The sequence below is a fragment of the Telmatherina bonti genome, assembly GCF_933228915.1.
Source record: "Telmatherina bonti genome assembly, chromosome: 24".
NCBI classification, from domain to species: domain Eukaryota; kingdom Metazoa; phylum Chordata; class Actinopteri; order Atheriniformes; family Telmatherinidae; genus Telmatherina; species Telmatherina bonti.
The window spans coordinates 17,803,878-17,822,109 of NC_136633.1; the positions used below are offsets into that span (position 1 = coordinate 17,803,878).

The 18,232-nt window shown below is 42.8% G+C and overlaps 1 protein-coding gene across 1 annotated transcript; it reads left to right on the forward strand.

The window, feature by feature from the left end:
- Positions 1-212: 212 nt before the first annotated feature.
- On the forward strand, positions 213-15,120 carry LOC306774112 (cadherin-13-like; the record flags this gene model as incomplete). The annotated part of the gene is made up of 9 exons (XM_079264095.1): positions 213-372; positions 431-482; positions 804-894; positions 1,391-1,570; positions 1,660-1,913; positions 3,370-3,512; positions 10,039-10,266; positions 14,203-14,421; positions 14,954-15,120. The coding sequence occupies 9 exons, from the start codon at positions 213-215 to the stop codon at positions 15,118-15,120; spliced, it is 1,494 nt and encodes a 497-aa protein (XP_079120221.1).
- Between the last annotated feature and the right edge of the window lie 3,112 nt (positions 15,121-18,232).

The following is an 18,232-nucleotide window of genomic DNA, read 5'->3' on the forward strand; positions in this document are numbered from 1 at the left end:
TTTAAGGCTAGTGGATTTATCTCTCCGCACGCATTGGTTAAACAGCGACAGACTGAGGATCGGCCTCATAAAGGGGGCAGACAAAGGGGAACCTTCTCAGCAGAAGCTCCTGCAGCTCTGACTGGAGCGTGACCTGCTTTTTGTGGGTTGACAGCAGTGTTTCCAGAATGCTGTTGAACCGCGAAGGGGGTGGGGGGGGGATGCCAATTTCAATGTGTTCCCCTCGCTGCACAGCCACAGGCACAGAATCGGTGATAAAGGGCAGCCTGGGTGGAATCCAACCCTCACTGGAAATGAATCCAATTTACGGCCGGCAATGCGGACCAAGCTCTGACACCTGCCATACAGGGAACGGAGAAGGGGGACGGGAGGGTGTGTTCCAATTATAGGGGAATCACACTCCTAAGCTTCCCTAGTAATGTCTATTCAGGGGTCCCGGAGAAGAGGGTTCGTCGGAAAGTCAAATCTCGGATTGAGGAGGAGTAGTGTGGTTTTCGTCCTGTTCAGTGGACCAGCTCTGTACCCTCTTTGGGGTCCTGGAGGGGGCATGGGAGTTTTGGGGTCTTGTTCATGAGTGTGGGAAGGATGGAGCGCGAGATCAACAGACGGATCGGTGCGGCGTCTGGAGTAATGCGGACTCTGCGCCGGTCTGTCGTGGTGAAGAAGGAGCTGATCCAGAAGGCGAAGCTCTCGATTTACCAGTCGATCTACGTTCCTACCCTCACCTATGGTCATGAGCGGTGGGTCCTGACCGAAAGAATGAGATCTCGTATACAGGCGGCTGAAATGAGTTTCCTCCGCAGGGTGGCCGGGCTCTCCCTTAAAGATAGGGTGTGGAGCTCGGTCATCCAGGAGGGGCTCAAAGTAGAGCCGCTGCTCGTCCGCATCAAGAGGGTCTAGTTGAGGTGGTTCGGGCATCTGGTCAAGATGCCTCCTGGACGCCTCCCTGGTGAGGTGTTCCATGCACGTCCCTCTGGAAGGAGACCCCGGGGAAGACCCAGGGCACAATGGAGGGATTATATCTCACAGCTGGCCTGGGAACACCTTGGGTTCCACCCCGCAGAGTTGTTAAATGTGGCTGGGGAGAGGGAAGTCTGGGCTTCCCTGCTTAGGCTGCCGCCCCCGCGACCCCACCCCGGACAAGTGGCAGTAAATGGATGGATGGATGGACTTATAACGATGCATGGTGACAGTAGCAGTCACAAATACAGTCAAATTATCAGTATTCAGTATATAAATGGCGGTAGCAAAATCTTATAGAGCTTCTTCTTACTCCTTCTACACTTACTCGATGATTTCAGATTTTTTATTTGTCTAGAAGCAGCATATTCAGTTTTTATTCTCTCCCTCTCTGTCTGTTGATCTCACTCTTCCTCCTTGTTTTTAACAGTTTAAGGCTAATATGACAGAGGGCAGAACAGGTGTTGTAGCTAACCTGACAGTTGAGGACCGAGACGACCCAGGCACAGGCGCATGGAGAGCCGTGTACTTTATAATGAGCGGAGATCCTACTCATAGCTTTGACATTCAAACCAACCAAGACAACACGGGATTGTTGTCAGTTATCAAGGTAAGTGATTGTAACACAAAGGTTTCTGAATTCAAGTAAAGTGAATGAACTTATGTGACTTTACCATTCCAATCATCTTCCCAACTCAGCCGTTGGACTATGAGACCGCTACTCTCCATACGCTCGTCATCAGAGTACAGAATGAGGAACCTCTGCTCTCTGACGTTGGCTATGGCTCCAATTCCACCACCACTGTCCATGTCAAAGTTAAGGATATCAATGAAAGTCCGGTGTTTTTCCCAGACCCACTGATTGTCAGCAAGATGGAAAACATACCTGTGGGAAGCTTGGTGGCATTTTTCACTGCTGAAGAACCAGATAAATTGGATGAACAGAGCATAAGGTAAGGATCTGTGGATAAAACCGATCGAAAAATAGACCATTCATTTCAGTTAGTTTTATTTTAAATGAGCCACACAATTGTGCTTCTCTGATGTTGAGAAAATTAGAAGATAAAGAAAATAAATTAAATATGTCAGAGAGAGCAGAGGTTTAGCATATAAACTTGTCCTGTATTTGTTTACACATGGTTCAGTCTTTTCAGGAACTCAGACTGAAGTACTTCCCCTCTCCTCTCTTGATTTCAAAGCTTTTAAAACATTTGGGAATCACAGACCATGCCATTTAATCATCATCTCTATATACTACTTATCTATATATATATCTATATGTATATAGAAATATAGAAAATAATGTCATGGTTTTCATAAGACTTATATTTATAATTATTTATTATTACTTCTCAGTCAATTTCATCTTATTTCCCAGGCAGCAGTTTTTCTCCTTCTGTAATGGGAGGGTATGAATACATATGAGGACAACTGTATTTGTGTCTAACAAGGATTATTTTCCACTGAAGTTAGCGTCAGCTGGACAGGATGTGCTGTCAGCCTGAGGAAAGCTCGTCTAAACCGCCTCCTCCTCATGTTTGTCATTTAGACACAAAGGAAAATGACAATAAATCAAAGTTAAATTACTGGCACCATTTTCTGCCATTTAAAAAATATTTTTCTGTCTTTTTGTGGAAGAATGGGATAAGTAATTAGATGAACTTTGCGTATGTAGTTGCCAGGCAACGAAGGACCGGAGCAGTATGGGTAATTCTCGTACACTAGATAGGCCGTCTCATTTTAATGACTTTAAGCGCACTTCGGTGTGTGCAGACAACGCAGAACACTTTGTAGCCTACGCAGTCTGCGCACTTGGAAGTGTGCAGACCCTGAATTGAGAAACATCCAATACATAAAGGAACTAGGCAAACTACAAAATAAAACAGGAAACTAGAACTCAGAAACAAAACAAGAATCCAAGAACAAAAACACAGAACACAGAACATGACAGTGATGATGCAGAACTGCAACCAGAACCTCCTCCTCTCAAAAACCCACACTGCTCTGAACGCGCGGAGCTCAACACGCCCTGATGACGTAACGAGGTCTTGTTTGGTGTGGTGACTTTTGTCCTGCTGAATCAACCTATTGAAGCAAAGCTCGTAACACTTATGTCACATGCTCAATGCTTGCTGGAGCAGACGGCCTCAAGCGTAACATCCTTCATTCAGGTTACCACAAAGTTTTAATCTGGATGCTTTGAAAGCACATTCAATTTTTCTAAAAGTTGTTGTAAATTTACTAAAGTTTTGTATGGTATGTAAACAATATGGAGTATTCAGATATGCTGATATGTTTCTGTCTGAGTCGGCCACTTGAAACATGCAAGTAAAATAAAAAAGGAAAGATTCTGGTTTGGTTGGTTTGATCTCAGTTATTTAAAGTCCTTATTTAAAACTCTTTTTGCAGATATTCTGTTGACCATGACCCAGCAGGCTGGTTAATTGTGGACCCAAAAAAAGGAATTGTCAACACCTCATCCCCACTGGACCGAGAGTCTCCTTTTGTCCATGACAATAAGTACACAGCTCTTATCATCGCTGAAGATAACGGTGAGTTCCCCATGAGAAATTATTAAACTGATAGATGAATATCAATTTTCTGCTGCTTCACGAAGTGATTTTACACAGAAATACTTTTTTCTTTGAAGGCTTCTGGCTTATTTTCTAAACTGGAGTTTGCCTGAGAAACTTCCATCTAGTACACCTAACTGTGACAAAGTTGTGTTTGAAGTACACCTGTAAATCTAAACATGAGCTCTTCAACAGTATTCCACTTGTTTTAGGGCTTAATCTACTGTAAGGTGTGGCAGTGCAGTTTCAGGGTTTTATCACAGATTTCTTTTTATTTGCATCTTTCTTTGTGATAAGCCACTATACCAAGTTGTTGCTGCAAACATTAAAAAGCAGAAAGAAAAGCCTTCAGAATCACTCCAAGAGGAAACCGGGTCTGTTTGCTGTCCTCATCTGGCAACATCCCATCATCATCATCATCATCATCATCATCATCATCCATGGGGACCAGAAGCTGCACCAGGTCTGTTGGACCACATGGCGGCTGGTTGGCAGTGTCAGAGGAGATGATGCTCAGAGACTTTTCAAGCTCCAGAGCGCCTCTCTTGTTCCCCTTTACCTGTGTCTCATCTCTCTGTCTCTGTCCCCCACCCTGTCAGTCCATCTGTCCTCTGGAGATTCTGACAGATCCATTTGAGGGGTGCCATTAGCAGGCAGCAGAATAGCACTGCTGTGCTGGTGAATCCAGCAGCCTTGGAAAGATGAGTGAAGACATGGAAGACAGTCTGCATCTTCCTCTGCAACATCCGGTGTCTGAAACTGACGTCACAATGCAGGAATGAACCTTGAACTCAGCACTGCCTACAAGTGGATTAAAAGACTGAACAACCATGGTAACGTAAAAGACACATGAAGTCCGAGGGCAGCAAGGCAAGTTTATTTGTATAGCACCTTTCATGTAGAAGACAATTCAAAGTGCAATCCAGCAACATATGACAACGCTTGAAAAAGAAAACTCTTAAGGTCCATTTGTGCTTCCTTACGTACCTAAATGATGGAGGCTTAGGAGAAGGTGGGACGCGGGGGAAGGGTCAGTGGAAGAGGTAAAATGAGATGAACAAAAGATAAGGACACGATGGGTATGTAACAAAGAATAGATACAGACAGGAAAGGTGAATTAGATAAAGGACATAAAGGGAAGGTAAGAATATATAATTTTATGTAGTATTTTATATTAATGCATCATACTGAACTTGAGTCTTGACATCACTTCATCCTCCGGTTAGTTTTTACAAGTTGAATAGGAGTAAAGAAAAATATTTAACAATGATTCCCAACCTACTTTCTGGGAAGATCCCATTCATGCAGCAACCACAAAGGCATGGACCCCCACCCCACGCTGTGCTGAAACCATGATTGGCTTTATGCTTCCTGCCTCCAGTAATGCATTCTGGCTGAGTCTTTTCCTGTCCTCTGACAAAACCAAAGTAAAGATCAGTATCAACGTCCAGCCTCCTCCACGGTCCGATCCTGAAGAAAGTGCCAGGATCTCTGCTCCGCTGTCTGCTGCTGTCTCTGCTGCTGCCGCCTCAGGTGATCACAAGGAAGTCCATCAGCCGATTCACGTCTCCACCACTGCTGCTCCTCACCATCCAGGCCTGACAACCTCACGGAGGAGAAATGGACTCAACGTACATTCCATGCACACGGAAAGTTCCTCACACGCGACCCCAACGGGGCGAAATGATTCCTTTCCTTTAAAGGAGGGATAGCGAGCGTAGATACAATGCGCCGGAGGTCCGCTGCGATCCGACCGGGGGAAATCCGCCACCAGTGAGGGAAGATCCACCTGACAAGCAAGCCTGTGTCCAGCTGCTCCTCCCAGGACAGCAGCAACAGCCACAAGCCGAACAGCATTCACCTCAATGCAGCCTCCGGCAGCAGGTGTCAAGCGTCCTATTTATGAGTGGGAGATCAATGCAACGATTTCCAGGTGTGTCCATTTGCAGTCAAATATCTGTTCTCATTTAGATCCTGGTAACTCAGTCTAATATCACACAACACACTGAACAAATTACATTTAAATCACGACATGGCACACAAAAATGTAGAATTACTTGATCATATGAAAATCTAAGAACATTGTTCTGCATCCTGTGACGTATCCTGCTACGTTGCCAAATCAGTAACATTCAGCTTTTAAGCAAGAAGTCGTTATCTTAAATACTGTACAGAGTAACGGCATTCTTATGCAACAGTATATGGTGAAAATACAATAATGCCTCTGGAATGTAGGTGTTTCTCTTTCAATATATATACGTAGATGGAGCAGCTCTTTGGCAGAGTCTGGTGCAGCTGAAATCAGCCAAAACTGGCAACTCTGACAGGGTCAGTGAGGGCCATTGTGACAGCAAAGTTTCTGCAAGCAGCCTGCAGCTCTTGCTTGTGGAAAGAACTGCACCGTTGAGGATCATTAGGACTTGTTTAGATAGCATTTTCAGTAAGCCAGTGGCTGCTTCACGAGCTGCAAATCAAGAGTCAGTGAGCCACATGCAATGAAGAACACTGTCGTAGGGGGTCTCAGCCCCGTGTCTGGGTTCACCAGATAAATCGTGGGCGTACTCCAGGAGCTGCGTGCTGATTGCTCTGATTGGTTGATGCCCCGCGTCAAGCGGCTAAAGTTCAGATTTTCTATCTCTGGCGTTTGACGTGCGTTCCGCGCTCAACGCGGGTCAACCTTAAAAGGCTATGGTAAGCCGATAGTATGAAAAATCGAACGTAAATTAAAATTTCCACAAGATAGCAGAATTATGCAAGTATGTTCTGCTGAAAGAAACCACATCACTAACTGCTGAAGACAAAGCAGAAATAATTGTGTTTACTGCTTGCAGTTATGTCTGCCGTACTTGTCTGATGTTTTAAACTTGTCCTTTACTTTCCACCTACAAACAATATGTAGTATTTTTGCAGCTTTCATGTTTTAATGTACCACACGCAGAGTTGTCCATCTTCTGCACACAATGACTGTAGAGTCAAGCAAATTGTCCAACACTTCTGCTGGTTTCCAGAGTAAATGTTGCATCTCATTCTTGATGGATTTAACCTGCAGAACCGCAGTCATTCTGCTAAACCACCAGCAGCAAGTGTATGCATAGAAGCAGATGCATACTACACTGGTGCAAATGATAAAGCTATGGTACATTTCTGTAGCAGAGCCATGGCTAGAAACAGAGAAATCATTAACAGTCAGTGTGTTCTAGCAGGACAACAATGGTGCACATTTTCAGATGTATGACAAATATAAACAGATTTTTTTGTCATACTTGTGTTTGGTTACTAGTTTTATTATAATATGTTTGGCCAGAATTTGCCTGATCTGATTTTTTGTAGTTCATTTTATCACCTAGGAATTCATTTAATTTTTGGCTTGAGATTGAGTTTCTTTCCTGGGTTTGAACTTCCCATCTCCCGAGACAATGCTGTTTTCCCCCACTTAGGTATTAGACCAGCGAAGGACACTGGTGGCATGACCTCAGCACAGTTTAAGTGTTGTATATGGCTTCACAAAGGTTTACTATTGCTATGCTGTCTCTCTTTATAACTAGAAAGGTTTGCTGCTAATACAAAACAATGTGGATGAATATGTTAATACTGAATAGTTGAAGGAAAATGCACAAAGCTGAAAACCGTAGAAAATATTCTAAATACTTAACAACAAGCAGAAATTGTCATTTTTTGTAAATAATATGAAAATATTTTGTAGAGGAGGTTGATGCAATCAGCAGATGCTTATTCAAAGATGTTCTTAGTGGACTTTAGCTTGTGCCCCTCATTGCTACAATCTCCCAGTATGACCATTAGGCCATAGCACAGGGGTCCCCAACTGGCAGACCAGGGTCCGGGTCCAGACCCCGAGCCCCTTTTACCTTCATGTAGGATCTACATATAGATATTATGTTAATTTCTTTTCTTTCTTTTTTTATTTAAACCGAGTGTTTTTGTTTAATGGGCGCGCGAAGACATAGGGGGTCCTTACACCGGCAGAGCTCAGACCAGTCACAACAGTGTGTTGTGTTTGGTTTTACCACGAGAAATTGTCTAAAATTAGAAAAGTGGACTTTGAAAGTCGCATCTTTCGAGATGAGTGGACTGAAGCTTACGCTTTCATTGTGCCAGCAGCAAGTTCTACAAGGCCAGTGTGTATTATTTGTATGGAGTCTGTTGCTCTTGTTACAAGCGGCAACATCAAGCGGCACTACGAGACAAAACACAAAACCTTTGATGCAAATTACCCACCAGGATCAGCAGTGAGGGTACAGAAAATACAAGAAGTGAAAGGACAGTACGAGTGTTCAACACGAGTAATTACACGGACCCTAACAGCACATCAACGGGCATACGAGTGTTCACTACGAGTGCAATGGATTTTGGGCAAGCACAAAAAGCCTTTTAGTGACTCTTAAATGGTCAAAGAGTGTATGGAGGCGATGGCAGAAACGCTATTGGAGGGAAAAGAGGGACAGCAGCTTAAACAAAAAGTCCGCCAAATTCCCCTGTCATCCACAACAAGAAGAAGAAGAGCCGAGCTGCTATCCGCAGATGTGCAGTCCCATCTCCACAGCGCCATACAAAGTGCCCTCTGCATCGCATTAGCTGCTGATGAATCAACTGAGGTGAGTGACAATGCACAACTTTTGGTATATGGCAGATTCTATCATGAAAAGAGTAAAACATTTGTAGAGGATATTTTAGGCATCACTGCTATGAAAACACATACAAGAGGAGAGGACATATATTTAGCTATAAAGGAAATGCTGACACAGAGGGGAATAAATCTAGAAAAAGTTGTGTCCATCACTACTGACGGGGCACCGACCATGATGGGACGACAAAAAGGTGCAGTTACTCGACTGAAGCAGGACAATCCAGAACTCTTGTCATATCACTGCATTATCCACATGTCTGTCCTCTGCTCATCACTTTCAGAGCACTATGGAAATGTGATGAACACCATCACCAAACTAGTTAACCTCTTTAGGGCTTCATCATCTCACCAGCATCGTCTGCTGGGGGAATTCTTAGCAGAAGTAGACGCACCTGCCAATGACCTACTACTGCACTCCAATGTCAGATGGTTGAGTAAAGGAAAAGTACTGGAACGTTTTTGGAAGATAAGGAATGAAATTAAAGCTTTCCTGGCACAACAAAAAAGTCCAAAGGCTCGTGTCTTTCTGGACTTTTTGGAGGACAAAAGTAACTTGGACACACTTGCCTTTCTGGTTGACATCACAGGACACTTTAATGACCTGAATCTGAAACTTCAAGGAAAAGATAATTCAGTGTGTGACTTGGTGGCTGCTGTTCGGACTTTTCAGAAGAAACTGGTCATTCTGAAGATGGATCTTGAGGAGGACTGTGCACATTTTCCCTCATTGAAGGAGATTAAAGGGATCAATGTCATTGCTCATTCTGACTTTATCCAAAACTTGGCTGAAAACTTTAAGGCTCGTTTTGATGGCTTTATTTTGGGAGACCATCTCTTGATCATTGTATGCCTGAGAATGGCTTTGATGCCATTCATACGCAGATTTAAGAGGTTAGCTGCCAGTGCTCATGCCAATTTTTCACACTGAGATGTGTATATTTTCCAGTTTACCTTGCCTTTATGTACATAACACTTTTGCACTTAATCAAGGTTATTACTTGAATGTTGAATTGTTATTGTTAAGGATTGTAAAACAGTTTACATTTACAAACAAGGGTTCATTTATTAACATTTTTGAGGTACATTAATGTTACCTGTTGCACTTTAAGTGAAATACAGCACAATATTAAAGTTTGTGCAAGGGAACACATATTGCACTTCAAGGCTGTTAAAAGTAAGTTTATGTGCAATCATTGTTTTATACTTCAATGTTGTTTTGTACAATTAAATATATTTGCACTACATGAATGAAATAACTTCTTGAGAGAATAAGCTACAAAAATGTTTTATTGCCAATTTAGAAGTTTAATAAAAGGGCATAAAAGTGAATTATTGCATGTTAAGACCCTGGCTCACCAGGCTGATGGAGTTACTTGACCTCTTGCCAAGTTAGTTGGGGACCCCTGCTGTAAACTCTATTTTTACCTTGTAAAGGTGGAAGAGGCTGATCACCCTTTTACACATCTTGTCTTTTAGTGTTGAGCCATGATATGATGCCATGTGTGTGTGGTTTTTTTTTTTTTTTTTTTTTCAGAACCATGAATACCTGTGATTCATGCACCTGCAGTGCAGCAGTGGTTTGGTATTGTTTGGGTTAAATAAGTTTGGCTCTGCAGTTGGGCTCTTACTAAGTTGGGCTCCTTGATTTCAGCTGAAAGCATTTGAACTTGTCTACATGAACACATTTAAAGCTTAATTTACTCCAGTGTAAAGCACACCATGTTTTACTGCAGCTACTCTGTATATGACTGCTGCTCTGGCATCTGTCCATATGATCAGCAGTTCTACAGCAGAGCAGCACATTTTAACCAGCGTCTGTCTCCTGACCTAACATGTTTCCTTTGCTTGTTGTGTTTGCAGGGACCCTTCCAGCCACAGGCACCGGTACACTGATCATTCAGCTGGAAGACTACAATGACAACGCCCCCTACGTGATGCCGTCGGTAGCACGAGTGTGTGAGGATGATGTGAATGTAGTTGTAGTTGGTGGTTGGGACAAGGACATCCCTCCCAACGCTGCTCCATTTAAGATAGAACTTGGAAAGCAGCCCGGCCTGGATGAAACATGGAAAGTTATCAGAGTTAATGGTGAGTATTTGATCTAAACTTACTAATGTTCAGCATAATGATGGAGTTCTAAAAGGATTTATGAAGATTCCACATTTTGACAAGAAATGCACCATCATTGATTCTTTAAGTCATAATAATTCATTGACATCACTGGAAATGATACTGTAGCGTTCTCCATATAAATTTTTCTGTAACAAATGAATGAAGAAATGACACTAATTGGCCTTTACATCCTAAATGCAAACAAGCATAAGGCAAATGCATAACCTGAAGAGTGAAGCAGTTACATCGTTGAATATAGTTTCTGTTCAGCACATCTCTTCATTTCACTTGTTGTTAATCAGTGAAAGCACTAACATGTAGCAAAAACATACTTCCTCTGTTAAAATGGGCATGATGTCACCTGTCACATTGGTTTTGTGGTGAGAGGAACAGCAGCAGATTGGAGACATCGATATAATCTGATCGACATGGCTGTAACAGGCTGCATGCGCTCCCGCAGCCGTTTAAGGTTTTAACGTTGAAGTTTCTGGCAGACAGTCACTTCATGGTACAACACCGGTTTGTGTTTGTGCTTGAGGTGGTGTAGCAATTTGGTGGTTTTCCGCGCCTTTGTTTGCACTGTTTGTTTGCAAACCTTGCAAATTACAAATTTTCACTCTGTGTCAAACTTTCTGAACCCAAACCAGTTCCAGACATTGGAGATGACGGCGCCCCGTTGAGGAATAAGTTCATCTCGCTGACCCGTGTGTCCGCTTCTTCTTCCACCATGTTTGGCAATACTCCACACGTGATGGGTTGTGAGCATCATGTCCACACATACGTCATCAGTTGGGCTTGCAAGACTTTTGCGAACACGTAATCAATGGGAATTTATTGTTTTTATTGTGGGATAATTGTCACCAGTCATATTAAAATAACTTGGCTGAGTTAAGGTTAAACTGATAAGTTTTGTTTGATGGTTGTTGTTCAGTTCTTATGGCTTAAGATCAAAGCCATAAGATCAAACAATCTTTATTTTTAGTGTCTTTCATACAATGAAAATGGGGCATAAAGTGCTATACATTAAAAACAAAACAGGATAAAAGAGACGTCGTCCCACTGCCATACCTATGTCGGGACGGTAAAACTCTGGAAAAAAAAAAAAGATACTAAGACTTAATAAAAAGTTAAGTGAATAAATAAAAAAAAACATAAAACATAAAAAAGGATATGGTAAGAAGCAATAAAAACAATAAAATTAAATTACAAAATAAATTATTAATATTATTATCAATAATAATAATAATAATAATCATAATAAAATCATATATAAGCGTTAACAATAATACTTAAAAATAAAAGAATAAAAAAAGTTTTGACTTAAAAATAATTAATCAAAAGTTTTAATAAAAAGGTCATTTTTAAGCTGCCTCTTAAAGCTATCAGCACTCCCAGAGGCCCTGAGGTCCTCGGGAAGGCTAATCCACAGGTGAGGACCAACACTAAAAGATTCTTCTACATACATCCCAGTCCTTGCCCTTGGGACAATGTAGAGATTTCAACACTGGTGTAATGTGAGCTTTTTTTCTGGTCTTCGTAAGTAGGCGAGCAGTTGAGTAAAAGCTGCAGTGGGTTTATTGTCTTTTTAGGAAGACAAGAAATAAGAACATTGCAATAAGCTATTCTACATGTTATAAAAACGTGGATCAGTGTCTCTGCCTTGGCCTGAGATAGAAACTGTCATACTCTCGAAATGTTTCTGAGGGAAAGAACCCCGTCCTAGTTATGTTTTTAACGTGTGATATGTAATTGAGATTATAATCAAAGATAATTCCAAGGTTCTTTACTTCTTTAGAGTAATTAAGAGTATGATTTAAGTTTTAAAACCAGTTCCTCTCTGTGTGCTTTAGGACTGATGACTAAAACTTCAGTTTTGTCCTAGTTGAGCTGAAGGAAGTTTTCTGTCATCCATGTCCTGATATCTAAAATACAATCAACAAGGTCAAGCTGTGTATCATCGGCATAACTATGGAAATGAATGCCGTGTCTCCTGACGACATCCCCAAGGGCAGCATGTAGAGATTAAAAAAAATTGGCCTAAAACTGAGCCTTGAGGAACGCCATACATCATCTTGTATTTCCTAGAAGCTGACCCATCAATGCTTATGAAACTTCTGTGTCTGTCAGATGAGACCTAAACCAGTTTAAAAGAGTTAGTGTGGAGTTGGGATAGGTTATTAGTATAGAGTTTGATATAATTTGTTTGTATTTTTCACATTAGACAGTTAATGGTGCTGCTTTTGTTTGTAAATATCAAGCTTGGAAGGCCTGTTTTTCTGTTTTCCTTTTCTGGCTGTTTTGAGTTAATTTGGCATTTTGTTGTTTTAAGCAGCATTGCAACCTCAGGTCCTTTATCTATTTATTTATTTTTTATTTTTTCCATCTCATTGCCTGATGCGACAGCAAATGTATACTTATCTATATTATCCATCATTCAGCATCTTGCCACAGTTCTTTCTTTTGTTCAGCTCATTTACCGTAGCAGAGTTGGGTTGTAACAAAGCTCCTGTTCTCATGAATGCATTCAAGTAAATACTGCAACTCATGAACGCGACACATCGAGAGAGGGAGGGACAGATGGTTCTCAATCACCTCTGCTGGAGGAGACAGATCTGACCAGCAGAGAAGAAGTCCCCTTCCAGTGACATAGACTGGTATTACCCTCATCTTGGATGTGTGTTTCCTTTGTAAACACTGTTTTCTGTTTTCTTCTTCTCACTTTTAGTTCTGCAAATTTAGGTAAACAGAAGCTTTATTTACAAAAGTCTCCACAGACATGTGTAAAGTACTAGAAATCACTAGAAATAAAACTCGATGAATGAAGTAACTTGAACAGACGTTGAAGTGTTCTTGAATTGCCCCACTTAAGTAGAAGTACTAAAGTATTCAACATCTTTGTACTTAAGTATTACAAGTAGTTTATTTTAACATTTTTACTGAAAGTAAAAGTAGTTCATTGTGTTGTGTAGTTATTTAAGACATTAAACTTTGTATATCATATTTTTTATGATTTCAAACTTTCAAAAATCCTTTTGCTGGAGCAGTAGTGCATGAGCAGGAACATCCATGAAAAAAACACATCAAGGGTGTTCATTCCCCTCCATAGCTTTTTTCCCCTTCTTCAACCAATAAGTATACTTTAAATGTTTTATTTTTTATTTATTTATTTTCTTTATGTAAAGCCATCTCTCTTCATCCATGACTTATGGCAACTAAAGGCAAGTCGGCCACTTATAAGCTAATTCTTCTGTGAAAATGAAAGAAATTAGTTTTGTTGGTTCCCCTGCAGCAGATGTGTCCCTTTGGATCCGAGATCCCTCTTCGGAAGACTCACTGACACACACACTTTTTTACGACTGTGTCCCTTTCTTATGAAGCACAGGAGACACATTATGTTGCTGCTAACTTGCTGCATGACGCTCCTTCACTCCCGCTCAGCAAAGCTGCCAGAGCTCCTTTTGCTAGAGGAAAGAGGTCCCTCTCTTTATTCTTTTAACTGACATGAAACTGAAACTTGTGTACAGAGATTGTCTATAGCGACACACATCGCACTCTAACAAGTATATTGGATTTAAACAAATTACCATTGTGTTTGTTTTTTCTTCTTTTTATGCTGTAACGAGGAACGAAGCAAGACAATAAAAATGTATCGGAGTAAAAGTATAGTGATCCAAAATATATAGTGGAGTAAAAGTAGAAGTAGGAGAGAAAAAGTAATACTTCAATAAAGTAGAGAATACCACATTTTACTACTTACGTACAGTAGCGAAGTAGTTCTACTTCGTTACTTTACATCTATGAGTCTCCTTGTCGTTCTCCCGTCCTGCGTTTTCAGAAAGCAGAAAGTCGACCTACAGTTATTACTATTCATAAAGCCAGTTAATCTCTTTTCTCTTTCTCTCTTCCCTTTAGACACACACTCCCGAATCATGCTTCTGCACAGTCTGAAGAAAGGCAACTACCAGCTGCCGCTGATCATCACTGACTCGGGGTTCCCCCCTTTGTCCAACAGCACAGAGCTCAAAGTTGAGGTGTGCAGCTGTGATAGTCACAGGAAGCCCTGCAGTGGAGCCCCTTCCCACCACATCAACTTTCTCACCCAGCTTGTAATTCTCCTGATGATCTATGTCCGTAAGTTCCATCACACGAAAGCTTGTTACATACTCCATGAGAAGGGAGAACATTTTTCTGCCTCTTGAGTCCCCGAGTAGAAAATTATAACATTTTGTTCCCCGCCAACATGGTTGAAGGAAGTTCTCATCACATCACAGAACACAGATCTGTCATCAAAATGTTCATGACAACATGAAATAGCTGCAGCACAAGTTTTAATGGTGCTGAAAGCCAGATTCCTCTCCAACTGCATCTGGAGGAACGAGAGGACGGAGTTGCCATGGTCGGCCTGACAGCCAGTGGAGACTAAGGTCCCCCCACCCCTCATCCCTTCTTGGGAAGTAGCCAGAATAAAAACCCAGACTTTCCTGTCTGTGCAGAACTCTTTAGATAACATCTTTCAGCAGAAGCTCCTGCAGCTCTGACTGAGTGTAACCTGCTGTTTGTGGGATGACAGCACTAGTTCCAGAACCCGGTTGAACCGCAGGGGGGTAGATGGAAATTGTAGCGTGTACCCCTTGCTGATCAGTCTGTCCATCCATCTGTCCAGAGAGCACAGCCGCTGCCACTCCAAGTGACACTCTGAGAGTGGGCATGCTTGTGTTGTTTGTGCTGATATTGCAGGAGCAACAAGTCAGGACAGAGCCCCTACCACTGTCGTTGGAGCTGCAGTGTCCTCAGGAGCAACCCACGGGGGGGGGGGCTTGCTTGGCCTAAAAGGACTGGGTACTTGTCACCCGAGAATGTTTCATGTACCAACTCACAGCTAGGCATTGCCAGGGAGACGTTACGTTGAGGTCAGCGATGTCAGTCTGGATGTGTCATAGTTTATGATGTGGCGAGTTCGGCTGACAGAGAGCATCTGAGCTCGAACTCATGGAAAAGTGAGAGAAGGAGACGTTGCTCCTGGGCCGGAGTACAGATTTTATGTCACCAGCTGTGACAGTCTGCTTAAAATGACCTGGACCAGACAGTGCATGTGATGGGAACAACTCTGTGTGTGTCACAGGAATGTAGTGCTTTGATAACGTTGGACAGCGGCACACGGTAACTGATAGGTTATCAGTGGCCAGTCCACTGAGTGTGGGATATGGATGTGAAGCAGCTGCGGTAAAATCGGCCAATCTAGCTGCATGACAAACATCAGGAAATATGTTCTTAAGGGGAGGGGTTGGTGATTTATTTTCAAAACATTGTGAACAACATTCCCCGTATCACATCCCCCTAAGCAGTCATTGCTTCTTGGCCTCTGTGGCACTCTTCCTGGTGGGTTAGACCAGGAACAGGCAACCTGCCGGTTCTTAGGTGCCCGCCGCTGCAGATGAGACCTGGAAAAGGTGGATCCTGATGGTTGGGCTGGAGGAGATGGGTGGGATGCACTCACTGTTGCAACCGCTGTTGAATAACTGCTTATATCGGCGGCCGCACCAGTGGAGATGTGCGGCTGGTGTGTGAGTTGGTTTGAGGACGTTCCACATGTTTCCTGAACCTCTCTGCTACTTCAGAGGTCTTCTGCAGGTGTGCCACAAGAGACTGGAAGTGAGGACCAAACAACCCATGTGACCTGAAGAAACCTTCCAGAAGCTCCTTCCTCACCTCCTCACAAACGGAGGATGATAGGTGCAGCCAAATGTTTCTGTGGAACATGTGCTGCAATGCGAGCAGTGGCAACTGCTGTGGCTGTGCACAGTTTCAGGATGGTGCTGGCTGCGTTAGCATTATGTCCTCTGCATGGTTGGAAAGGTGGTTGGGTTCTTCCGCCATGTTAGTGATGCCATAGGCCAGCAGCACGAGGTTGTTCGCTGCGGCTAAAGCCTGGTAAGCACACTGGTGGGAGCAGTACGAGAAGCAGGGCTTTAGTTGATTTTTGGGCATTAGAGGGCGGGGCCTTGTTCCAGACCCCAGATGGAGTTTGTCCAGGGGAACACGAAGTGGCAACATTATTACAATGAAACCAGGAAAATATACAAAAATTTAAAAAGGCTTTATCTAGGGGCCACTGGTACCTATGCTGGACATAGAGGAGCCACAGGAGATCCTCAAGGATAGTCCAAAAACAAAAACAAACCCAACAACAAATTAAACCATAGACCAAAGCGTACACCGGCTTCATAATGATCACAAAATGGTTCACTAGTCACAATATTTCCAAACCACAAACACCCAATCAGCAAAATCTCAGTCACTGGCAGTGAATGAGTGGTAAGCTCTGACACAGAGACCCAACCAAAGACAGCTGCCCCAAATGAAGAATGATGGCAGCCTTTATTCTGGTGCTAAGCACAGGTTGAACCAATCACAGGTAAGTGGGAGTGTGGGCAACCAATCAGCACATAACTCTGAGGGCAGCACCAGGGAGAAAAACAGGTGTAGCGAATCCCCCAGGTGATGATAAGATGAGTTTTGATGAGATGACATGGGCCGTAACAAGCTCCTATACCAAAAACCACTGAAAGACTCTGCTGTGAGGGAGGGATTGGAGGGAAACCACACTCAGAAAACCCCTCCACCTTGGTAATCAGGGCATAGGTAGAGACTGGTGCCCTCAGCTTCTTGGGCTTCCTGCTGATCCGGACTGGTAGGTCCTGATAGCCGAGAATTGGGGCCATATAGGGTCATAGTGGTCAGCATTCTCAGCAGTGAACCTGCCCACCATGTCATCTGGGGGGGCAGAGCTTGCATGACCATTCTTGAAGGTGGCTGCATTCTCAAAGATGGCTCAAAGCTCTCATAGTAACTGGCCAATAGTAGGGAAGTTGGTCAAATCAGAGATGTTTGACTCCCACCCAGTATCCAATAGGTCAAGGCCCATCTCCAGTGGATACTCAGTAACGGTGAACTCATCGTTGGCTGTGATAGTGAAAACACTGCTGCTTCTCCCCCAGGGGGAGTATCTCGCAGAAGTGACAGGCACCCTGAGGAGTCAGAGCTAACACAGGGTGGTGAGGACTGAGACAATCCTTGCACTTGCAGTGAAGGTCAGAGCAAAAAATGTAGCTGGTTTGGTATACCAAAAACTAGCGGATACCGCCAGTGGAAGTCATTTTCATTGCTTGATCTTGGACTTGATGCTTCAGTGGTGAAGAAAATTGTAGGGTCGATTGTAGGGCTCAACCCAATTTATATTCTAGACCAAGACAGGGCCCATGCAGTAGGTGGGTATGGACTAAAGTTTTCAGTGCTACGCCCATGAGCATGGAGAGATAAACCCACTAGAGATAGCCTTAAAGGGTGAAGCCTATATGAAATAGAACTTAACCATCTGATCCGGTCTCTTTGTTTTATCAGTGTGTCATCATGAGATGGTTGAAGTCCTAAAGCCAGGTTTATACCAGCTGGCAATATGCACTGCTGATTCTTCACCTGTCATACGCACTTCTGATCAGGAAGTTTTAAATAATTCTCCCACATCTCTCTACATGCACCGATTGGATTCTCTCCCTCCTATGTTGCTACTGCCCCTTACAAACTTATAAACAAATTACACATTCCTTAGCACAGCCCTCAGACTTAAGCAAACTTATAAGCAAACTTATAAGGCGCTAAATGAATTAGTTACCTTATTTCCCAGGACTACATGGGTATGTTTTTGCAGCAGCTTCTCCCTTCGAGGTCCATAACCTTAGACTTGAGCTTAGCATAATCTGTGGCCATTTTGGTCAGGATAGCTAGCACATCAGGCCAGTCATTTTCAGTTGATTTTGCAAAGGCTCCAGTTGTGTAATGCATTTGTGGTGATCCGCAATAACATTCTGAAAATTATGTAGTATTGCTTTAGGTTTTGTGGATGATTCTGTTATCTCAGTTGGAAGTGCTGTTTTATGCTTTG